At 43.6% G+C, this 24,247-nt stretch overlaps 1 protein-coding gene across 1 annotated transcript; it reads right to left on the bottom strand.

Moving 5' to 3' along the window:
• Positions 1-643: 643 nt before the first annotated feature.
• Positions 644-23,267, bottom strand: FAXDC2 (fatty acid hydroxylase domain containing 2). Its single transcript, XM_066590459.1, has 9 exons — positions 23,154-23,267; positions 19,408-19,452; positions 18,678-18,769; positions 16,422-16,525; positions 13,997-14,118; positions 11,048-11,253; positions 5,898-6,003; positions 4,439-4,605; positions 644-2,723 (listed from the first exon to the last, which is right to left on the bottom strand). Exons 2-9 carry the CDS (start codon positions 19,450-19,452, stop codon positions 2,567-2,569), a joined length of 999 nt encoding a protein of 332 aa, XP_066446556.1. The 5' UTR covers positions 23,154-23,267; the 3' UTR covers positions 644-2,566.
• Between the last annotated feature and the right edge of the window lie 980 nt (positions 23,268-24,247).

A 24,247-nucleotide genomic window follows, 5' to 3' on the forward strand; every position in this document is an offset into this window, starting at 1 on the left:
TATATATGTGTATGTGTATGTATATATGTGTATGTGTATGTATATATGTGTATGTGTATGTATATATGTGTGTGTATGTATATATGTGTGTGTATGTATATATGTGTGTGTATGTATATATGTGTCTGTATGTATGTGTATGTGTATGTATATATATGTGTGTGTATGTATATGTATGTGTATGTATATATATGTGTATGTGTATGTATGTGTATGTATATGTATGTATGTATGTATGTATGTATATGTATGTATGTGTATATATATATATATTTTTTTTTTATTTTTTTTTTTTAATAACCCCTTTAGTACAATATAAATGGCCAGCATCAGGGAAGAAAAACATTTGTGAACGCCTACCGTCAAGTAAGGTCTTTAGTGACAAACAGGCCGAATTTCAGAAGTTTTAAAAATAAAGTTTACAGTACTTCTTCATACTTGGATGATGCATGGCATTCAATCATAATAAGAAACAGATTCTTACAATTTTGTATCTGTACAATATCTGAGAATTATGTGTTAGCCATTGAATGGAAAGTGCAAAAAATAACTATTGCACCAAAGGCATTAAATTATAAGCAAGATTCCAGAAGTAATTTACCAGGAGTGCTGTCGTTGTGGCAAATAAAAGTTACATCACAAATCAGATTTTCCAACTTTAATGGCATAATGCAGCGATGCCCGTGCCAAAATGAGCCGCAACTGTCGTGAAACTAGAACACTGATCCTGTGCAGTAAATGTCCTGTTGGGGGCCTTTATGTTGGAGAAACAGGACAAAAACTTATAGCGAGGATGAGGTCTCATCGCCACACGATTAAACAGAGGAAGGCAGAATTATCTGTGGCAAAGCATTTCTCTAGTCATAGACACGACATAGAAGATATGAAAGTTATGATAGTGAAAGGCAATTGCAAGTCACAAAGCCATAGAAGAATTTGGGAATATAAATTCATAACAACTTTGACACTTTTAATAGTGGGTTAATTAAATTATACAAGACTATTTATGTGTGACTGGGAAGTCTGAGAAATCTATAGCACAGATAACACTTGGCCTGGTGAACCCCCCCAAACATTAATTCAGGGACCATAAAACCTTCACTCCCTTATCAGTGACTATTCTTTTAAGTGCAAATAATACTCATATCCTTGTCTGTGCCTTGTCATGAGTAAGTGTGTATAAATATGCATGCCTCTTCAGATGCATTTCATTTTGCTTTGATGAAGGACTCTGAGTAGGTTGGAAAGCTCGCATTAACATCATTTTTGTTAGCCATTAAAAGGTGGTATATCTACAAGATTACTTGGTTTCTCTTGCTGGAAACAATCACATATCACACTTTGCTTGCCCTTATGGGTGCAGTTGGGAAGGGTATCTGCCCTCCTTAAAGGGGTTCTGTCAGAAGAAAAAAAAAATTTCCTACTCGCCTGTGCCACCAGGAGGCTGCTGCTGTTGTTCTCACCCTCCGGCAGCCGTCCGATCGCAGGGCAGAAGCTGGCAAAGTTCCAGCTTCCGCCCCTGCTCCGACCACTGCCAGACAACAAGTCCTGCCACCTGGATCAGTGGTCGACACGTCATAAGTGACGCACCGCCCACTGATTGGCCTGGCCGCATCTAACCTCTGCTGTCCTCAGAGTCGACGGCAAGTGCGCATGTGTCCCCCTTCCCGGCGCACTCGCCGTGGACGGCAGAGGATAGACACGACCAGGTCGATGAGAGTGCGCACGGGAGCCGCTGGAGCTGACCCCTCGCGCTAAGTAAACAATAGGGGATGAACAACAACTGGATTAGGTGAGTTAGCTTTGGGTTTTTTTTTTCCACAGGTTTTACAGGTTACACTCTACAGGGATGGAGGGCAGCATACAGGTGAGTATACTTTTTTTTTTTTATGGAGAGCACCTAGAAGGTGAGTGAGGAGACTTATAGAGCAATTCATGCTCCTCTTCGAAATATATGCAAATAAGGAAAATAGAACAATACCACTGCAGCGCCACCTATTGGATGGCAGTATTCCTGCAAATCAATGTCTGACCCTTTATACAGGTCTTCAGAACAATGACTGGGTATTGAAAACCAGGTCAGAATCCATATACAGACAGCTGTTTCGTGGTGTTTGCCCCCATCAGTGTGCAGTAGGATTCTTGCTGGGCTAGTTAGTCGGGAGGGATATCATCTCTCCTTATGGAGAGCGGCGTGCAGGTATGCTGGGAGTTCTTGTATCTCAGCAGCTGGAGAGCCACAGGTTGAAGATGAGTTTTTTTGAAAAATGGTTCACATTGGAGATGAAGCTCAAACACATTTAAATGGACATCTCTGTTCTGCAACAAGTCCAAGGTCTCAGTGAGGTTACTATACCTAGTGGAGATAAAGACAGTTTTATCCCACTATGATATGGATCTGAACTTTGTTATGGCTGCAAAAAGGTGGCAAACGCACCACCGCAGTCCCAATGTATAACCCCAACCCAAAGCTCATTCAAATGGAAGCACTTTGGCATTGTTTGGGCACGTTTACTTACACAAATACTACATTTCCAAGGTTAATAAAGGACAGTCTACTAAGAGGTTAATCTATTTTCTTAGGTGCGTCAGGAATGCTTTGACTCAGAGGAGTCAAATTCAGTAGTAAAAGGTGTCTTTCATAGGCTTTGGTTTGCTTGAATATCAGATCGGTGCCATGTAGGCGGTCAAAGACGCCAAGGACTCCATAACATTGGTTAAATCTAGAAGAGCAAGAGTGGAGAGATTAATCAAATGTATTACTGACATCTCACCCTACACACAGTCTGCTTACTGCTAATTTGCAGATGAAAATATCACTTAAAGGAGTTTTCAAGGGAAAATACTATTGATGACCTAGCCTCAGGATGGGTCATCAATAGTTGATCGTCTAGGTCCGCCACTTGGGACTCTGACTAATCAGCTTAGTGGCCAGCGCTTGTAATTGCAGGCTGGGGGTCTCATTGAAATCTAACTACTATTGATGAATTATCCTGAGGATAGATCTTCACTAGTAATTTTCCCAGAAAATCCCTTTAATCTCTCGACGAAGGACATAACTGTTTTTGATAACTTTTTTTTATTGGCAGGTGGGATGAGCAAAAAAAAAGGCAACTTTTACATTTCTACATTTGTAACATAGTGTATAGGGCTGAAAAAAAACATGTTCATCTAGTACAGCCCGTTATGCCACCCACCACCAATGTTGATTAAGAGGAAGTAAAAAAAAAAAAAAAACCCAATGATGTGGAAGCCAATTTTTCTAATTTTAGGGAAAAAATTCATTTCTGAATCTAAATCTGCCAATCAGAATAATCCCTGGATCATCAAACCTTCTGAAGTAATTAGTGACTATAACATGTAATATCGTAATGCTCAGAGGCGTCCAGGCCCCTCTTGAAACTACTTTATCGAGTTTGTCATCACCACGTCCTCAGGCAGGGAGTTCAATAATCTCACTGCTCTTACAGTAAAGAACCCCTTTCTATGTTGGTGTAGAAACCTTTTTTACGTTAGACATAGAAGGCGCCCGCTTGTTACAGTCACAGTCCTGTGTATAAATAGATCTCTCTGTATTGTTCCCTGAGGTCGCCACTCAGAAGTCTTTTCTAAACTAAATAACCCCAATTTTGATAACATCTCTGGGTATTGTAGTCCGCCCTTTTCATTTATTAACTTAGTGCCCGCCTTTGTACTCCCTCAAGCTCTGATATGTCCTCCTTGAGTACTTGTCAACCTTTTTTTTTAAACTTCTATTTAACTATTTTTTCTTTTATGTCCTAATAGGGGACTTGAACATGCGATTCTCTGACCACTCATATAATACACTACAATACTTTTATATTGCAGCGTGTCACGCCTGTTAGTGTAATGCTTTTGGCATGGCCTGATAAGAGTAGAAGGATGGGAAACTTGGGGAGTCCTCATTAGACTCCCAGCTGCCATGACATCTCATCAGCAGTATGAAACGGCATGTATAAAATAGTTTTGACCAGAGTGCTTTTTTAACTACACTGTTTTGGGCTGAGGCCATAGTTAAGATGTTGAGAAATTGTGTACATATGTAAAGCCTGGCCCAGTCATTCAATATTAGGAAGGGCAAATACAGAATTCGTGAATGCACTGTATACAACTTATCCCCAACCAGAGGGGTACTTAACATGGAGGTATACCACACAACTGCTATGGGGCCCTTGCAGAGAAGGGGCCCAGCCCTAGTTAGGCTTGTCATCTTTGCTGCAGAGTGGTGAGAATTTGCAGCACCATCGGTTTCCCTTTGCATAAAGTAGCCCTGGAATGGTTGATGTTTTTAGTACAGAAATTTCATCCTACGGTTCATGAAGGGTTAACTACAATATGGCTGTGCAAAACAGAGATCCTTTACTCTCCCTCTCTTAATACACATATAATGGTCAGTTCTTTTTGATTTTTAGCTTACTTGAGATGATGAAAGTCATGGAACTCTGGGGAAGGCAGGAAGGGTAGATGGTAGCCACAATGTGATATGGTGGTGCTCACCAGAACTAGACACAACCATAGCATAATGGTAGCTACATGTGATCCCAGCAGCATTGGCCCAGCCATGGAGGGTAACATGTTGGCAAACTGAAGATTGAAAAAACAAACAAACATGGTGACTGACAAGTACGGTATATATCTTGGAGATTGCAACTGAAGTGATAACTATGATATGCATAAGGGGCGGCACTTCTGAGAGAAATAAGGGCACATGTCATCATTTATAGGGTAGTGCGTCATGGTGATCTGATTCTACTTTAGTTTGGTCAGGACAGCACTACACCTTCTGGATCTCTCAGTAGTGCAGCCTCAGGCTCTGGGACTTCATATACTGTAAAAATAAAGGGCCTTTTGAAAGTTTTTCTTGTAGGCCTAATGTTAAGAGGTTGTTCGAGACTTGGATATTGATGGCTTATCCATTGGTTAGGCCAACAATATCAGATCAGTGGGAGTCCAACTCTCAGCACCTTCATCAATCGGCTTCTTTGCAGGGGCCCAAGCGCCTAGGCCTTTTCATTGCCTATCAGACACAGCGTCATACATTTTATTACTGCACCTGGTATTGCAGGTCAACACTGTTGTCTTGAATGGGACTGCGCTACATACAGGCCCTGTGACTGATAGATGTGACATCACAGGCTGAGGAAGAGGCCGCAGTGCTTACCACAGCACCATTGCCCCTTTAAACAGCTGATTTGCAGGGGTAGTGGGAGTTGACTGCCATTTATTTGATATTGATGGCCTCTTATGGAGAAGTCACTAATATTTAAAAGAAACTTGTCAACTGCCTAAAGCACCATAAACTAAGTTATGGTGCTGTTAGATTGAGGTGACAGGGAGCCGGGTGATGTATTTTTTATAGTCGCTCACTCCCTGGTTCCTGTGGTGTCCAACTCTGAAGTCCGTACGGCGCACGAAAATCTTGACACTTTTCCGATTGTCATGCATGTGTTCTACCATTGGAGAGTGTTCGCATGGAACTCTGAAAAAGTCAGATTTTTGTGCGCTAAGCGGACCTCAGCAGCGGGAACCAGAGGGCGGGTGAGTATAAAAATATATATTCCCTGGCTCTCTGTCACTTCCCTTAGCCGTATCATAACTTAGTTTATGGTACTTTAGGCAAGTGACCGTTTCCTTTTAATATCTGGAAAACTCCTACAACTTTGTTGGAAAAGTCTGATTAATCCATCTACTGATCTAGATTGCCGCCATGTAATACTGCTTTTCACCTGCAGTGGCCGCTGCTGGGAGAATATCTGGCTGTCCATGGCTTCAAACAGCCAGCCACCTCATCTCCACCGTAGCTTCTGTATGAAAGAGTTCATCTATTGGACAACTGCTTTTAATGTTACTTTTTCACATCTGGCTTATATACTTACAATGTGCTCCACAGGATGAGCGTACACTGACACCACCCCGACTGGCGCCGTCCACTCGTGGTGCTGTTTGTGGATATGTTTGTAAAGGCTCGGGTGATGGAACAATCTGCGCAGGAACAAAACGTTGTTACTTTCAGCTCCATGAAATATATTGTTACCACCTGGAAAACCTACAGGTGCTGATCCTGCTCTGACTTCTGGGATGATGGCGTCTACCTGCAAGGTGCTGGTGCCAATCCTGCTCTTACTACTGGGATGTTGGCGTCTACTCACAAGGTACAGGTGCCAATCCTTTCCTACCTACTGGGATCTACCCACAAGGTACAGGTGCCAATCCTTTCCTACCCACTGGGATCTACCCACATGGTACAGGTGCTAATCTTGTGCTGACTACTGTGATGATGGCTACCCACAAGGTATGTGCCGATCCTGCTCTGACTACTGGGATGTTGGCGTCCACCCACAAGGTACAGGTGCCGATCCTGCTCTGACTACTGGGATGTTGGCGTCTACCCACAAGGTACAGGTGCCAATCCTTTCCTACCTACTGGGATCTACCCACAAGGTACAGGTGCCAATCCTTTCCTACCCACTGGGATCTACCCACATGGTACAGGTGCTAATCTTGTGCTGACTACTGTGATGATGGCTACCCACAAGGTAGGTGCCGACCCTGCTCTGACTACTGGGATGTTGGTGTCTACCCACAAGGTACAGGTGCCGATCCTGCTCTGACTACTGGGATGTTGGCGTCTTCATTGGCCTGTGAATTTTGTAGAGAATGTCATCCACATCAATCGGAGATTGGCTGGCATGGTCTGGGTACGTTTACTGGACTTTCAGATCTAATTGGCATATGGCACTACATTTTTAAACCGTTAAAGGGGTATATTCCAATCAGATAAAACTGTTCACTGCTGGATGTATAAGCTAAATGTAAAGCACCTAATTACATTACAGAATCTGTGTTAGTGAGTTCTGTAAGATGTTTATACCACCCACAACCCAAACCCGAAGATGTGTAGCTAGTAATTTTCTTTAACCTATCGTCACCAGGCTTTCTGCAGTGAGGAGGATTCTCCACTATGTCCAATCTCACTGAGTAATCCTCCTTTCTGGATCAGGTCTGTAGTCACATGACCACAGGTGCCAAATGGATGAAATTAAATGTGACCGCTAACATCAGGGAGGAGTACCCAGTGAGGTGTTACATAGCATCTCTGAAGGGAGGGGGAATACTCCTCGCTCCACGGAGTCAGGGAACAAGTTAAAGAAATTTACCAGCTTCACAACTTCCGGCTGGGGCTGAGTGCGATGAAAATCCTACAGGAGGGCTCAACTACATTACAGCATTTATATTAGTAAGTGTTTTTACATTTATCATGTACACTACCAGTCAAAGTTTTAGAACACCTCAATCTTTCAAGCTCTTTTAACACTAACATAGTTCAAGGTCAGCAAATAACATGAAATGGTTCAAAGCTTCAAAAAGTAAGTTTAAAAACCTAAATATATTATGAAATATTTGAACCTGAAATGCAACAATAGTCTGAATTTACGATATTAACTAAAGGGCTTTTTCAGGGAACACAATGAGGACAGCTGCTCTGCAGCACAGGAGGCAAATTTTGGTAGGAAATTAGACGCAAACTATTCCCACAGGTGTCTCAACTTTTGTAGATTACTTTCAAACCATCTGATTCTATATAACCGTTCAAGAGAAAAAAAAGCAGTCAGCAGCACTCGGATCACCCCAGTGCAATCAGCAAAACCAGGGGGGAAAAAAATTGCGTTTCACCTACGCACACTATGCCAAGCCACCAGCGGGTTGTGGATCATCAACCACTCATAGTGAAACTAAATATATGCAGGAGAGGTAGCAGCATAACAGGTGCTTCCAAAGTATTTAAGAACAAGAACTTTGTTTCATCCTTTTAAAACAGGCAACGTTTCGACCTTTTACGGTCTTTCTCAAGCCGATAAGAAAATGAAACAGGGCAAGAGGTCCACAAAAAACTGAACATAAAAACTGCCGTGTGAAAGCGCCCCAAGGCTGGCGTTTGCGTTTTTGGGCAGGCGCAAAGCGCGGCGATAGGGCAAATGTGTGTCTGCTTTGTAAAGTGTGTCGTCTTGCCTTTTTTCACCCAAATCGAACAAACCATGGCTTCATATGGAAACATGGGTGCATAAAAAGGCAAAAAAAGCCGAAAGATAGAACATGCCGACATTTTTTGCTATCACAACAGAGACCACATCGCAGATGTAAATGAAACCATTGAAAGACATTGATTTCATAAATCTGCACTTTTACTGAGGGTGCATTCAGACGACCGTATATCACCCAGGTTTCACGCCCAGCCGATATACGGCGTCTCTCTCTGCGGGGGAAGGGAAGCTGGAAGAGTCAGGAGCAGTGCAGGACAGGGCGGAGCTAATTCCAGGAACTTAGCCCCGCCCCCGTTCCATCTCCTCATTGCAAATAGTGCAGAGGAGAGGAGGCGGAAAGGGGCGGGAGCTTAGAGTACTGCTCCTGGCTCTTCCAGCCTCCTCCCCGTGCAGAGAGAGACGCCGTATATCGGCTGGGCGTGAAAACCCAGCCGATATACGTTAGTCTGAATGCACCCTAACTCTCGCATATAGCAAAAAATGCGGTGTTTTAGCTCCCGTGTGGAGACACCCTTAGAAGTATAGGTCTGTCCTACAGAGAATACCAAGGTAGCAGTCAGTACAGTTTCATGTACTATCAAAAGGCACTTGGAAACTGTAGAAAAATTTTAATAGGAAAAGGTCTGGCAGACCAAAGGCCACTACTGAATCAGATGCCAAGTTTTTGAGAGTCAACAGTTTGTGCGTTCGGCAACTCACAGACCAAAATCTTCTAGAACAGTTTCATACGGCAAAAAATAAACAGGTCTCCATTTCAACTGTGAGAGGACTTCTAGCTGCAGGTTTGTCAGGTACAGGATCAGTAAGAAAGCCGCTGCTAAGACTGCGAAATAAAAAAAAAAACAACTTGCCCAGCACACCTCCACTGAACAGCTGAAGAGGAGAAGATGAATAGAAATATGACTTCTTTGGTGCATGCAGGGTCTTTGTATGTCGTGCAGTGGGTGAAAGGATGATTCCTGAGTGTTTAAGACCAACTGTCAAACATGGAGGAGGAAGCGTGATGGGCTGGAGCTCTTTTGCTGGATTCAGAATTGGCGACTCGCACAAAAAGGGGCTACCACAGCATTTTGATAAGTCGTGCAATGCCCTCTGGTGTACGCCTCGTTGGTTAGGGGCTCATAGAGGTTATGTCAAAGCTACTTGAGAAGAAGCCAGTACTGGAGATGAGCGAGGACCCAAATGCTCGAGTCTGTGTTATTCGAGTCGAGCTTTTCGTAAAATTCGAGAGCTCTACTCGAGTAACGAACCCCATTAACTACAATGGGAGACTTGAGCATTTTTGTATGTGGGACGCCGGGTGCAGAGCTTTTTTTTTTTTTCTCTTTCTCTCTCTCTTTCTCTCACTCTTTCTCTCTCTTTCTCTATGTTTCTCTCTTTCTCTTTCTCTCTCTTTCTCCTGACCTACTGCTGGAGTACTGCGTCCTGTCTGGAAAACAGGTTCTCTACAGAGCTTGGTATCTCCGTAGGCGAGATGTTTGCATGGGACTGTAAATTAGAGGGGAAGTAATACGTTCTACATGGGACTGTAGGTTGGAGTGAATCCAGAGAGACCAGGGAAGTGTTCACATGGGACTCCTAGACTGAAACAAGAGAGGACTGTAAAGTTTTTTATGGGATGATATGATAGAGGACCTAGAGGGAGGGGAAGTGAGGTTTTTACATGGGACTGTATTTTTTGTCATGGGATTGTATTTTATATGTTGGTCCTGCAGGAGCCACTCCATTCTAGAGGCAATCCTGATCTGTTGGCCAGCAGCCCGGCACATCCACAGGTCTCTGTCTGGGGTCTGCGGACGTCATCTGTGATCAGTGAATATATAGCGGTACTGTAATCACTTATACGGTCTGCAGAGCCCCTTTCAGAGCTGGTATACCAGCTATAGATACGGAGGAGGCAGAGACGGGGTGCGGGAGCTCAGAGCACTGCTCCCGGCTCTTCCAGCCTCCTCCCTCTGCAGAGAGAGACGCCGTATATATCAGCTGAGCGTGAATATGCGGCCGATATACGGTCGTCTGAATGCACCCTAAGAAAGAAAATAATTCAAAATCTATGCGAACCAAAAACTTCGCTATAAGCGCCCTGTGATCATTCCTAAACCATACATATTATATATCAAAACGTCCAAAACAAAATGAGGAACCCACTCCCATACTTTATTTTAGCGTGAATACACTAATGTAAAATAAAATAATTATAAATGTTAAAAAAATCTTTTTTTTTTTACCTTTTTAACCCCAATACAACTAAAAAACTGGGGGAAAAAAGTGAAAAAGATACTAAAAAAATCGCCTTATATGTTACGGAAAAAACACACAGCAAAAATAATTTTGGTAGCTGAAGGGAAAAAAACAGGGCAGTAAAGCACATGGGTAAAATCCCTAAAAAGTGTCCTTAAAGGGGTTGTCCCGCGCCGAAACGTGTTTTTTTTTTTTTTTTCAATTGCCCCCCCGTTCGGCGCGAGACAAACCCGATGCAGGGGTTAAACAAGAAAACCGCACAGTGCTTACCTGAATCCCCGCGCTCCGGTGACTTCTTACTTACCTGGTGAAGATGGCTGCCGGGATCTTCTCCCTCGGTGGACCGCAGGGCTTCTGTGCGGTCCATTGCCGATTCCAGCCTCCTGATTGGCTGGAATCGGCACACGTGACGGGGCGGAGCTACGAGGAGCCGCTCTCCGGCACGAGCGGCCCCATTCACAAAAGGAGAAGACCGGACTGCGCAAGCGCGTCTAATCTGGCGATTAGACGCTGAAAATTAGACGGCACCATGGAGACGGGGACGCTAGCAACGGAACAGGTAAGTGAATAACTTCTGTATGGCTCATAATTAATGCACAATGTACATTACAAAGTGCATTAATATGGCCATACAGAAGTGTATAGACCCACTTGCTGCCGCAAGACAACCCCTTTAAGGTACAAAACAGCCTGGTCCTTAAGCGGTTAATAAATCCACCCCATTGTCCTCATCACCATCTTACCTGTGTGAGTAATAGAAAAGGATTTCTTCAAGCAGCACAAAAACTGTGAGTTCCAATAAAACCCAGTGAAAGGTGGGCAGCTCTGTACCACAAGGGTTGCCTCGCCACTTCATAAATGGATACATGAGGAGAACCATGGGCAAGGAGAGGAAGACCATGTTAAACAAGACAACTTTCACTGCCTCTTTGAGCTTTCCTGGGTCCACCTTGGAAAGAAAGAAATTGGAGAAAACAAGTTTGCAGGTGGAAGACAATTGTAGAAGTTACAATGTACTTAAAGGGGTTGTCCCGCGCCGAAACGGGGTTTTTTTTTTTTCAACCCCCCCCCCCGTTCGGCGCGAGACAACCCCGATGCAGGGAAGTAAAGGAAGCTTACCGGAGCGCTTACCTTAATCCCCGCGCTCCGGTGACTTCAATACTTACCGCTGAAGATGGCCGCCGGGATCCTCTGTCTTCGTGGACCGCAGCTCTTCTGTGCGGTCCACTGCCGATTCCAGCCTCCTGATTGGCTGGAATCGGCACGTGACGGGGCGGAGCTACACGGAGCCGCTCTCTGGCACGAGCGGCTCCATAGAAGACTACAGAAGACCCGGACTGCGCAAGCGCGGCTAATTTGGCCATCGGAGGGCGAAAATTAGTCGGGCTCCATGAGAACGAGGACGCCAGCAACGGAGCAGGTAAGTAAAAAACTTTTTATAACTTCTGTATGGCTCATAATTAATGCACAATGTATATTACAAAGTGCATTATTATGGCCATACAGAAGTGTATAGACCCACTTGCTGCCTCGGGACAACCCCTTTAAAGGGGTTGTCTCATGGTAGGTTTTACTTATTATCGAGAAAGTCCCACTGTGACACATCTCAAGGTGTCTGGCAGCAATGCCCTATGCGTGCCCCACTGCTGCATTCACTTCCATGGGAATACCGGAAATAGCCAACTCTGCTAATGTCCAGTGGTTCCATTGAAACGAATAGAAGGGGAGGTGCGCATACACGGCCACCACAGCCATGCACTTCCGGACGAGTCACAATGGAACTTCCTGGATAATGTGAATTGTGGACGGGCAGCGAGTCGGACTGATTCCATTTACTTCATAGAATCACAGAATGGTACTTCAATGGAAGCCGTCCATGTGGGAACCGCAGGAAAATGGAGCATGTTGGGATTTTTAATCTGCAAGCTGAAACCGCAATTGGTTTCCACTCCTGTGCATGAAGAATCATTTTTTTATAGTATGCTATGGAGGGTTTTTGCTGCGGAACCCCAGAGGCTTGCAATCTGTTTTCAAGGTCCCCCCGGTTTTACTTAGTGGTTGTATCAGTGGACACTCTACTTTGGTCTGTGACTAGAAGCAGCAATATGAAAAACGGGTGGCGCTTTATGCGGACGATACCCTCTTTTTCTTGTAAGACCCAGAATCCTCCTTGGCTGCAGTGCTCTCTATTTTTGATGCATTTGGAATATACTCTGGGGTTAGGGTCAATTGGGATAAAACTGGGCTGCTGGCACCCGATGCCCATGCGACTTCTATGGCCCTCCCTACTCCTTTGAGGTGGACTGACAGAGTTACCTACCTTGGGATTGTAGTGCGAAAGTCTGCTGACCATTTCTAGGCAGACAAGCTTGCCCCACTGTTGGAGTGGGCAGGAGTTATGGCAATCGGATGGACTTCACTCCCACTGACGCTAGTAGGTCGCATAAACTTAATCAAAATGAAGCGATTACCCAAATTTCTATATATATATTCCAGAATATACCTATTTTGATCCCTGAAACGTTCTTTACGGCTCTCCAAAAGCTACTCCTCCATATACTGTGGCGAGGATTTACCCCGAGAATTAAACTAGAAACTCTGTCTGCCCATGGAGGGAAGGCGACTAGCCCTCCCCCACTTTCACTACTACTACCTGGCTAGTCAGATGGTATGTGGTGGTGTTTGTCTTCTGCTGATTATAACCCGGTGGTGGGGCTTGAGCGCAGAATAGTGAGTCCTGAACAAAGTTTGAGAGGATTATTCCTAAGGGGCCCTACTTCGCACATAACTACCCTGCTTACACTTATGTGGATGACCCTTAAAGTTTGGAGTGTAGCCCTCCACTTGATTCAGGACATGGCGGAGAAATCCTAACCTCCCGCACTTGCAAGACATGCCAGACATTATCTTCTGGAGACGTCATGCGATAAATACCCTCTCGGATGTGGTTGAGAATGATGTTCTTAGTATCTTCTCACAACTACAGATGCCAATGGGCCATCCTAATAACTTTCTTTTTAGATATTTCCAACCCCATCATGCACTCAAAGCCCAGTTCGGAGGCCTGAACATACCCCTCGCACTGAGGCGACTAGAGGAGCTGGAACAAATGGCCAACATTCTGAAGCCGCTCTCCTGTTTTTATAGACAACTGAAAGGGGTCGCCTCGCTGAAGGACGGAGCTCTTGAAAAGTGGGTCTTGAACATACCGGACCTAGACTCGGATGGCCTTTTGGACCAAGGACCACCCTTGATCAGTGCAAGGGACAGGTTAATCTAAGTCAAGTTCCTCCATAGAATCTACTATACTCCCACCCGTTTGTGTACTATGGGCCTAATCCCCAATGCAGACTGCCCAAGATGCTTGATGAATTCAGGCACAATCATGCATATGGTTTGGGAATGTCATATTCTGCAGACCTATTGGAGAGATGTCCTTAAGTTTATGGAACCGCACCTGGGGGTCCCACGCATCCTGCATCCTAAAATTTGTCTTCAGTTCTGTTTTAGGGGGAAAATAAATAAAAGGGTATATGTAATTACAAAGGGAGGAGTACAAGAGTTCTGATTTTTAAATTTACTATGCAGGTCTGAATTATATTATATGAGAATGCCCAATAAATGTTTAAAAAAAAAAAAAGAAAATGTACGCCTGGTAAATAACAGAAACGTATTCAGTCCTTTATACATACTGGGTCATTCTTTCCAAGCTGAATTCTATATCGAGTTAGAAAGTGTGGTTTTCCAGTTAGGTCCATCACCATCAGGACAGCGTTGAACAACCAAAAGGTAAGACCTGGAATTACCATGGTCCCTGCGTAAAAAGATATATCACATCATGGATAAAAGATGTAGATTGAAACTATATAGCACACATGTTGGGGTTAAGACAATCTTTGTAAGACACGGTTTATGCATATCAAGCGGAGAGTTGGATAGACATATTGGCTGGAGGTCGGATGCACCTACTGATTTTGGTATGTCTGTCCAACCATCTAATGTATATAGTAGTATCCAAATCCTCCTAGATATTGGGAGAAGGAAGGGCAGGGCATAATGGTTCTCAGTATGCCTTATCCTTTAGATCTCAATGAAAATAAGATGCCACCAGAGGTGTCTGGCAACAGGATATTAGACAGTTAAGAGAGAGATGGGACACAGATTGAAATCAAACCAAGCAGTTTTTACTTCAGCAGACAGATACCAGGAAAATGTGGATACAACACAGGTAATCTGACCTTACGGCCCCACTGGGATCAAGAACACAGTCTCAATAACAGGAACTTCAGGTCTGGCGTGGTTTGGAGGTACTGTAATGTTGGCACCAGCAAGCTATCTGTCACAGCAAATGCCAAAGTGATCTTTGTAGGCCATCTAGCCAGGTCACACCGATCAGAAAACCATCTCTTTACAACTGGGAATCTCCAGGGCCTGATTACAGTTGCACCTGTCTACATTCAAACTTTTCAATGATCACTGCACTAGGGCTGGGACTCATTCACGCTGCAGCCAAGCGAATCACGTCAGGACTCATTACAAACAGCATGCATGGCCATATAAGTCTCCTCACCCAACTCTAAGGTGTCTTCTCACACCTCTTCTGGGTGCTCTCCTTGGGGAGAGACAATGCCAACCCCCAATCCACTCACCCCCTAGCTGTCTCCACACACTTTTTGGGTGCTCTCCTTAAAGGGGTTGTCCCGTGAAATTAAGTGGGGTTATACACTTCTGTATGGCCATATTAATGCACTTTGTAATGTACATCGTGCATTAATTATGAGCCATACAGAAGTTATTCACTTACCTCTTCCATTGCTAGCGTCCCCGTCGCCATGGTACCGTCTAATTTCAGCGTCTAATCGCCCGATTAGACGCGCTTGCGCAGTCCGGTCTTCTCCCTGGTGAATGGGGCCGCTCGTGCCGGAGAGCTGGTCCTCGTAGCTCCGCCCCGTCACGTGTGCCGATTCCAGCCAATCAGGAGGCTGGAATCGGCAATGGACTGCACAGAGCCCACGGTGCACCATGGGAGAGAAGACCCGCGGTGCATCGTGGGTGAAGATCCCGGCGGCCATCTTAGTAAGGTTAGGAAGAAGTCGCCGCAGCGCGGGGATTCGGGTAAGTACTAAACGGTTTTTTTTTTAACACATGCATTGGGTTTGTCTCGCGACAAACGGGGGGCCTATTGAAAAAAAAAAAAAACCGTTTCGGCGCGGGACAAGCCCTTTAAGGAGAGACAACACCCCTCTTGTCAAACAATACCATTTAAAAAAAGTTATTTTTGTTCTGTTTTTTCTTTTATCAACAATGCTAAACCACTATGTAATAAAGTGCAACCCCCCCTCCCCCCGCCCCACAATGCTACACCTAAGGGAGAATGTCTCCCTTCACTCCCCTATAAATTCATGTGAGTCTCCTTAAAATAGGGTGTGCTGTAACTTCAAAGAGTTTTTGAGTTCCTAGTGAACAATCATTTATTACTATTGAGAGTAGCCGCTTCAAGGAAAACACTTATAATCTGGATTAAAATACCAGCATGGCCTGACTATGCCTGGAATGTATATTCGCAGACATCGGGGTTCTACAATAAGTCACAAGGAAAAGTGTGATTTTCCATTTCCGAAGTAATTATATCTAAACAATATCTCTATATCGTATACAAGATAGATTATAATGATGTCACATGGATCTATAATATCACATAGATTATAATTAGAGATGAGCGAGCATACTCGCTAAGGGCAATTGCCCTTAGCGAGTACCTGGCCGCTCGAGAGAAAAGGTTCAGGTGCCGGCGCGAGGGAGCGGTGAGTTGCGGCAGTCAGCAGGAGGGAGCGGGGGGGGGGGGGGGGGGGAGAGGGAGAGAGAGATCTCCCCTCCGTTCCTCCCCGCTCTCCCCCGCAGCTCCCTGCCCGCCACCGGCACCCAAACCTTTTCTCTCGAGCGGGCAGGTACTCGCTAAGGGCAATGCTCACTCGAGCAATTGCCCTTAGTGAGTATGCTCGCTTATCACTAATTATAATACAACAAAATATATAATACAATTTCGTCATACATGTTATTATATACAGCCTAAGAGCTTAGCACCTTAGACCTATAGATATATTGACTCAGACTCACCTAAACAGTATAAAGCCAGTTCATTGCCACCATAATAGTCATACAGCTTTCCCCATAGGGCTTGCCAGAAATCACCGGAGGCACCCCAAAAACTTTGTAGATGCCTAGTGTAGTAAGAAAGCAAGGGGAGTTAATAAATAAGCACAATACTCAATAACACTAGCTGTGCTGGTACATGTAAAGAAAATATACTAACGGTTTATCCTTAAACGGGTTGTCCCACTTCTACCGTAGCCATTTTGCTGCAGGAAGCAGACTGCTCTGTACATTGCCCAGTGGCCTGGGTTGGTACTGCAGGCTTAATCCTATTGAAGTGAGCAGGAATCAGCCTGCATTATCAACCTAGGCCAGTCTGCAATGTACGGAGCTGTCTGCTTCCTGTGGAAAAATAGCTAGACGTAGGAAAACGTCTTTAAGACCTACTTGGCTTTAAGTCTGCGGTCTAGCTTGCAGTTACCTCTTGATTAAGAAGATCAGTGCTGAACTTTCTCTATGAGAGATACCGTCATCATTCAGGTGTGTATCCCCAGCAAGTGCTGAGGAAGAGGTTCATTAACCTCAAAACGGTGGGTATCAGTTGCAGTACAAGGGAGCAGTCAGGTAGCATAGTCAAGATTTAGCCGGAGGTCGGTAACGGTAGGTAGCAGTGATGTAAGGAGGAGCAAGAGTAGGAGAGCTTGACTAAAGGCAAGGAGCACAACAATCACGCACTGACGGGGGACAGGGACAGGTTTTTATAGGAAGTCCAATCAGTGCATGGTGGAGCTAATCAGGAGCTGGATTGCAGGAGCAAGAAACTCCAGAGGAGAGGAGCTGTCCATACAGACTGATGTGTTGTCAAAGTACATTTCATAAAATAAGAAAGAAAAACTAAAAATAACAATTCAATAAATTAAAATATGTTACATTTAGTTGTGGTTTTAAGAAGTCACCCTTCAATATATCTGAATGGGAAGAAAATAAAATCAAATGCTTCCAATTATGTAACCTACATATACTAGATATTAGATGGCTGTAGTCAATGCCTTAGATTTATGAGGAGTTCTGACATTACTTACTACTTTTCTCCAAAAATTGACTTACTAAAACTTTTTGCCAAGCCACATTCATTAAGAGGATTAAGTTCCGACCAGACGTTGTGCCATCCACACAAGTCTTCTATTGTACATCCGTTGACTGACAACAACATTTTACCCCCTTCCCTTTCAGTCCATTCAAGGCACTACAAAATTCAGACTTCTCAAAATTCAGAGCTGGTTTTCAGCCTTGGGTAAAAATACTGATGCTACTGGAGGACATCATTCTAGATGCATGTTCGACAATGTTTTTGTGTTTTTAACCAATTTTCATATTTAATGAGCATTTCAAGCCATCATCTCAATTAGCATACATTAAAGCAGGATGTAAACCTTTAGTTCGGTCAACAACTGTTTCCCCTGGCTCCCCCATACACGAACTTCAACCCGGCAGAGCGTTCATATGTTTAGAGAGGTAAGCTGCACCTAAACAGCTCTGGCATTGACTTATCTCCCTGTAAGCAAAAGGATGGGGCTTTGAAAATACAATGTCCTTAATTCTTCTTTCCCTTGACATCATCTGTTAGACGGTTGTTGGGTGACACCCATACGCATTAGAGAGTTGTCCAGCCCCACCATTATCAGTGGGTTGAAAGACTAGAAACTAAAGTGTATGGAGGCCTTAACGCTTTTCCAAAAAGACACTATTTCTCTAGTTCCATCTATTAGAAAGTAGTTACCTTATAAGTCATTGTCCAACTCTAACAGGTCTTGCAACATGACTAAGGATATAAGCCAAAACTGGAATCTTCTCCATAAGGACAGGATACTGTTTTCCTCCTTCCTGGAAGGTAAGCTAATTTGCATACCTTTATCCCAGGGAGCACTATGCTATCTTGGCACTCTCCACAAGAAGAAACAGTACCCTGTTCCTCCAGACTCTATTATTACAGAAATTATACCATATTACCTTAACTGAGACAGTCCGAGATGGTTATATAAGCTCCTTGAATGGTATAATGGCCATAAAGAGCAATCATCAAGACTCTTCTTGGAATTTTTTGCCCAAACTCTAAATGTAGTGTTACATGTACTGAAAACCGTTGTGCCTGTTTTGGAGCCCTTTCAAAAGAATAGCTCATTGTTTTTGTGTTTTTCAGTGTGTATCATGCCCACTCTGTGGCATCCACTAACTATATCTGTGTAGAGATTTGCTCTCCACAATGTCTTGCCTTCTCACCATGTCAATGTGTTCCTGAAAGCAGCAAAGGTAAGAAGTCCAGTACCCAATACGAAGGCTGTTATCTTCATGGAGTCCCATACTTGACCATCCTATACAGTGAGATACATAATATCCGTTATTAATTACACAGACCCTGTGGGGAGATTTATCAAGTAAAACCCGGTGTACAAAAGTCACACATTTTTGCATAAACCTAGCTTATGCAAAAATTTGGGGAAATTTTGTCATGCACGCCTTCCCATGCCATTTTCCTGAAAAATGGGTGTGGCTTGTTGGGAGGGCGCACACCAACACATGTTTTGTACAATTTACATCAGAAACTTACAGAAATTATACCAGAAATTCACTCCAGCTCTTAGCAAGCATAGATTTTTGTGTAGGCGCAAGGACTGCTCAATATGCATATCTTCATATATAAGGCGCACCAGTTTTAATAAATCTTCCCCTTTACATACACAACTTTAGCAATCAAAAGCTATGATGCGCTCAAACTCCTAAGATGTCAGAAGAATCGGGATTCTATTTACTCAGAAGGGGGGAGGAGTACCAGCAAAGCTGAGTTTGCACTCCGCCCTTGGACATCCAGGATCGCCTTGAATAACAGAGATCAGTCAAATCCACGGCCTCTTATGAAGATAGTAGATCCAGGTTTTATTCACAATAATAAACAATATCCAACGCGTTTCGGCCCAATGAAGTCAATATTAGAGTAGATCATACAGCTTACCTGAGCCCTACTTTCTGGGACGGTGGAAGTTTCACTTTTGCCCATCTGTAAAGACACAAAAACCCACGAAGTTAAAAGTGCAGTTACTTTATTGTCATCTCTCACTATCCCTTCTTGGCAGAGGCTCAGTTTAAAGCCTGCGGACACCTTTGAGAGGCGGGAATTTTTGTAGTGGGGTTTAATTAAAGATTTTGCACCGTCTGCCTTCTGCAGCTTCTGCTTATCGCTGCATATAAATATCTAAAAATACCTTTTAATGGAGCAATTATGGCCCAAGAAATTGCTGCAAACAGTGAATTTGAGCGATAGACGTCCCATACATGCAGCCATCGGCAGGGCACTGGGTGAGAAATCGCTCACTTGTCTGAGTCGCTTGGTTTTTAGCATCCCTAAAAACCAAGTGACTATCGACTAGTGTAAACAGGCCGTCATTCATCTCTGAACGACTGCCTGTTTGCAGTGAATGGAGGCGGGTGTGAGAGATCTCCGTCCCTCTCCGCCTCCGTTATCTGAAGGACTATTGCTCCTGTGTGAAAATTCTTCAATAGGATTCATACGTGACTGGGAACTATGAAAAATCTATAGCTCAGATAACACTCTGGCCTGGTGACCCCTTAGCACTAATTCAGAGATCATAAAACTGTCACATCTTTATTAGTAGACTATTTAAGTATTGTATATATATATATATATATATATATATATATATATATATATATATATATATATATACACGCACACATACTTATGACAAGGCACAGACATGGATGTGATTAATTTGCACTTAAAAGAATACCACAGCAGGATGAGTAGAGAAATAAATAAATACTTAAATAGTCTACTAATAAAGATGTGACAGTTTTATGATCTCTGAATTAGTGCTAAGGGGTCACCAGGCCATATATATATTCATGCCTCTTCGGATCTAGTTCATTATGCTGAGGAAGAGCGAGGTTCGAAAGCTCACTATCTTGCAGGGAACAATCACATTTTGCTCTACTGGCTAACACGATACAAAACTTTTTTCATTAATGCAAAATCGGTAGCAGGACCTCCTCTATTATATACCATTATAATGGTGTCTGCGACCGCTACATCTGCCTATCTGGCACAGGTCCTTTTTTTCTATATGGCACCCTGTAATTTCAAACTTCAAAGTTAACATATTGAAGGACTGGACTACGTTGACTTGGCTACAACTCCAAACAAAATTAAATCATGGTTTACTTCCTCTAAAATTGGCTGTCTACCATGACGGCCCATAAGGTAATGTGCAAATGTAAATTTATACGTTTTCATCGACGAATAGAAAAACAATCAGTATATGCCCAGTGTGAACTCGGCCATCTCCTGGTATAATTCCAGCTTTATTATCCTTCCAGCTGGGCTACTTATCTCATAGTAGAGAAAAAAATATAATCAATGACTAGAAGGACAGATATTGCGTCAGTACATTTGTTATCATGTTCAGATTAAAGGGTCAGATGAACTCCAGAAGAAACTATCAGCATATAATTTTCACTTTTCTTACCTGCAAAAAAATCTAAAATGATTTTGGCGTCTCTATAGAGATGAGCGAACCTACTCGGCCACGCCCCTTTTTCGCCCGAGCTCCGTGATTTTCGAGTACTTCCGTACTCGGGTGCAAAGATTCGGGGGGCGCCGTGGGTGAGTGGGGGGTTGCAGCAGGGAGTGGGGGGGGGGGGAGAGGGAGAGAGAGAGGGCTCCCCCCTGTTCCCCGCTGCTACCCCCCACTCCACCACGCCTCCCCCTGCCCCCCGGCGCCCCCCAGAATCTTTTCACCCGAGTACGGAAGTACTCGAAAATCGCAGTGCTCGATCGAGTAATTACTCGAAACGAGTATATTCGCTCATCTCTAGTCTCTAACATTATAGACATTTATGAGTAACATATGCCATGAAAGTTAGGGTGCAACCACATGGATCCTCGCCAATCCTTACAATGGGGTGCCCGGTCTCTGTTCTTTGGAAACAAGGGATTATGGATGTCATCCAATTAATGATAATTGTAGATATGAAAACCGCTTAGTAAACTCAGTAATCTTAAGATTGGTTGGTGCACAGCTTTTGGCATTTACCAGTCAGACTTGGCTTTGTTACCTGAGATATGTCATTGTTTGGGGTTTGTGCCGTGTGACCTCCTCCAATCACTATAGCCATTCAGATTCAGAGATTTTTGGGTCTTTGAGTCTCTAGTTGGATTCTTAAATTAGGGGGTTGTACCAATTTATAAAATTATCCTCTATCCACAGAATAGGGGAGAACTTTATAATCAGTGATGGTCCAACCACTGGGACCCCCAGTGATACTGAGAACTTCGATCCCAGCATGAATGCAACATCAATTGTATCACCATTTCTGCTGATGGCTCTCTCCTTTCTATTAGGGAGAGATGGCCGCCGCGGTATATAGGCAGCAAAGCTGCTTCAAACCCATGTTGAGTGGTGCCAGTTTTGAAGCTGGCTTTCCGCTGCGGAAATCTCACAGAATTTCCGTGCGGACATTCCGCAAGATTTCCGCCCCATGTGAACCCAGCCGAAATGGCGCAGATTTCCACAGTGGAAAATTAGCACCGAAACCATGTTAAAAACCGAATCAAAATCTCCACCAGTGGTGCAGATTTTGACACAAGTTTTTTCGCAGATCCACAGCAGATTTCACCTTTCAATTGAGGGCTGAAGTGTGCTACAAATCTATGTCAACAGTCTGTGCCATTGGTTTTTAACGTGGTTGATGCAGAATATGTGCACCATTTCCACTACATGTGAGCATACCCTTCCTTGGAGACATCCGCCATACATGACCACTCCATACATGGCCAGTGTCAGATGTTTTTCACAGCTGACACCCACCCACAATCGCATTTCACTTTGATTGTGGATGTTAACCCTTTAGTGCTGCTGTCAATTCTGACAGTGGCATTTAAATGCCCTGGTTGGCATGAGATTGTAGGGTGCCATTCAGGTGTTTCTACCCATTAAGATGTTCCACATGAACATTTTAATAGAATGCCGGCAGAAATACCATATACTGCAATACTGAAGTTTTTGTTAAAGGGGTGCTCCAACAATAAAATGATCACAGTGTTTTATGTTGCTCAGTCTCCTTTTCATCTGTATTCTATGAGTTTAATGAGCAGCAAGTGTTCAATTTTCCTGCAACGCCTCTACAGGTGAAATTAGGCATTACACTGTTCGTATTGAAATCACTGAGCTGTCTATGTAATACAAATATATACTGGGTCTTCCAAAGTGGACACGCTCTTTTTTTAGCTGCTCTCCAGTCTGCTTAATAGTTGAGGGTCCTAAATGGAAAACTTTTCTCTATAAAAAAATCTTTAAAAATTGATTTTTCTAAACCAAACAACTCATTTTAAACAGTTTTCTAATATATATTTTTTTTATATTCAAAATTGATGCCTTTTTAGAAAAAAAAACCTGTATTCTACTTAGCCATAGATCTCCATTCTATATCACATCCTTCTCATCATACCTCGTACAAGTCTTTTTTTTTGTAGATTCCGTCAAGCAATGTAATATGCGAAACACAAAGCTAGAGCTGCAGATATAACAAACCCCATTACATCACATTCTAGTGCTTGAGAAAGCCAATCCCATTGCTTCTAACTAATCTGGTCATCATAGGGAAATACAGATGACTCGGACAGTAAGAAAAGTAACCCTTTGTATTAGTTTTCCATTACAAGTCATTAGAGTTGCACCTTACCCCTGCTTTCTCTACCTCGGAGCTCAATGTTTCCTGGGACAAGCAGCTTGGCTTCTCCGCAGATCTTTATTGTTATTTCTTTTGACAGCTTCCCAAGCCTTGTCAGAGTCCCCACCTACCTATGATGCTGAGCCAAAGTGCACCGAGTTAGGTTGGGAAGATGGAACACCTCTTAAAGGGACAGTGTTCAGATTAGCTGTGTCACTGAGCATTGCCTCTCTCAGTAGATGTGCTTGACGTCCTGCTGAGCGTCTGCCTATAGACATCGACCACTGTGAGCAAACAAATCTTTAGAGTAAGGGCAAAAACACTACAGTCGCCGCTACGGGGCATAGTTGCTCACCACTTTTTTTTTTTTTCTCAGGCCATTCAAACTCCACGCCATAGCATTGTATATACGCAAGTGTGAATGGATCAATGATAATCAATGTACTTTCATATGATATTAAATTACACTTGCATGAGCCTGGCCTTAGGGTGGCTTTCCTCAGGACAACTATTATCCGAATAGCCACTCAATAGAGCAAATAGAAGCAACGATTGTTCCCTGTAAAACTTTCAGTTGAAGGCGTGGAATCTGTTACGGATCCGCATCAAAAACTGTAGCAGTGGCGTGCATTTTGCTGCATTTTGTTTGTTGCGGTTTTGATTTTGATTTCGTTGAAGATTTACCACTGCGGAAAATCTGCACCATTTTTTTCTACGTGTGAAGATACCCTTAGGGTAACTCTACTTGATCAGCAGAAAAACTAATTAGAATTTAAAAATAGCAATTTTTGAAATTATTTTTCAAGCTACAAGCCTAAAAATTCTAAAAATTATGAAAATTATCTGTAGAAAAATGTTAAAAAAAAAGGAATCAGCATTGGTCATGAAAAAAAAACGCTGCAAAAATGAAGTTTATAACTAGAGATGAGCGAGTATACTCACTAAGGCACATTACTCAAACGAGTAGTGCCTTAGCCGAGTATCTCCCCGCTCGTCTCTAAAGATTCGGAGGGCGGGGAGCGGCAGGGGAGAGCGGGGAGGAACGGAGGGGAGATCTCTCTCTCCCTCCCCCCCCCCCCCCCCCCGCAACTCACCTGTCACCGGCG

The sequence above is a fragment of the Eleutherodactylus coqui genome, chromosome 2 (genome assembly GCF_035609145.1).
Source record: "Eleutherodactylus coqui strain aEleCoq1 chromosome 2, aEleCoq1.hap1, whole genome shotgun sequence".
NCBI lineage: Eukaryota > Metazoa > Chordata > Amphibia > Anura > Eleutherodactylidae > Eleutherodactylus > Eleutherodactylus coqui.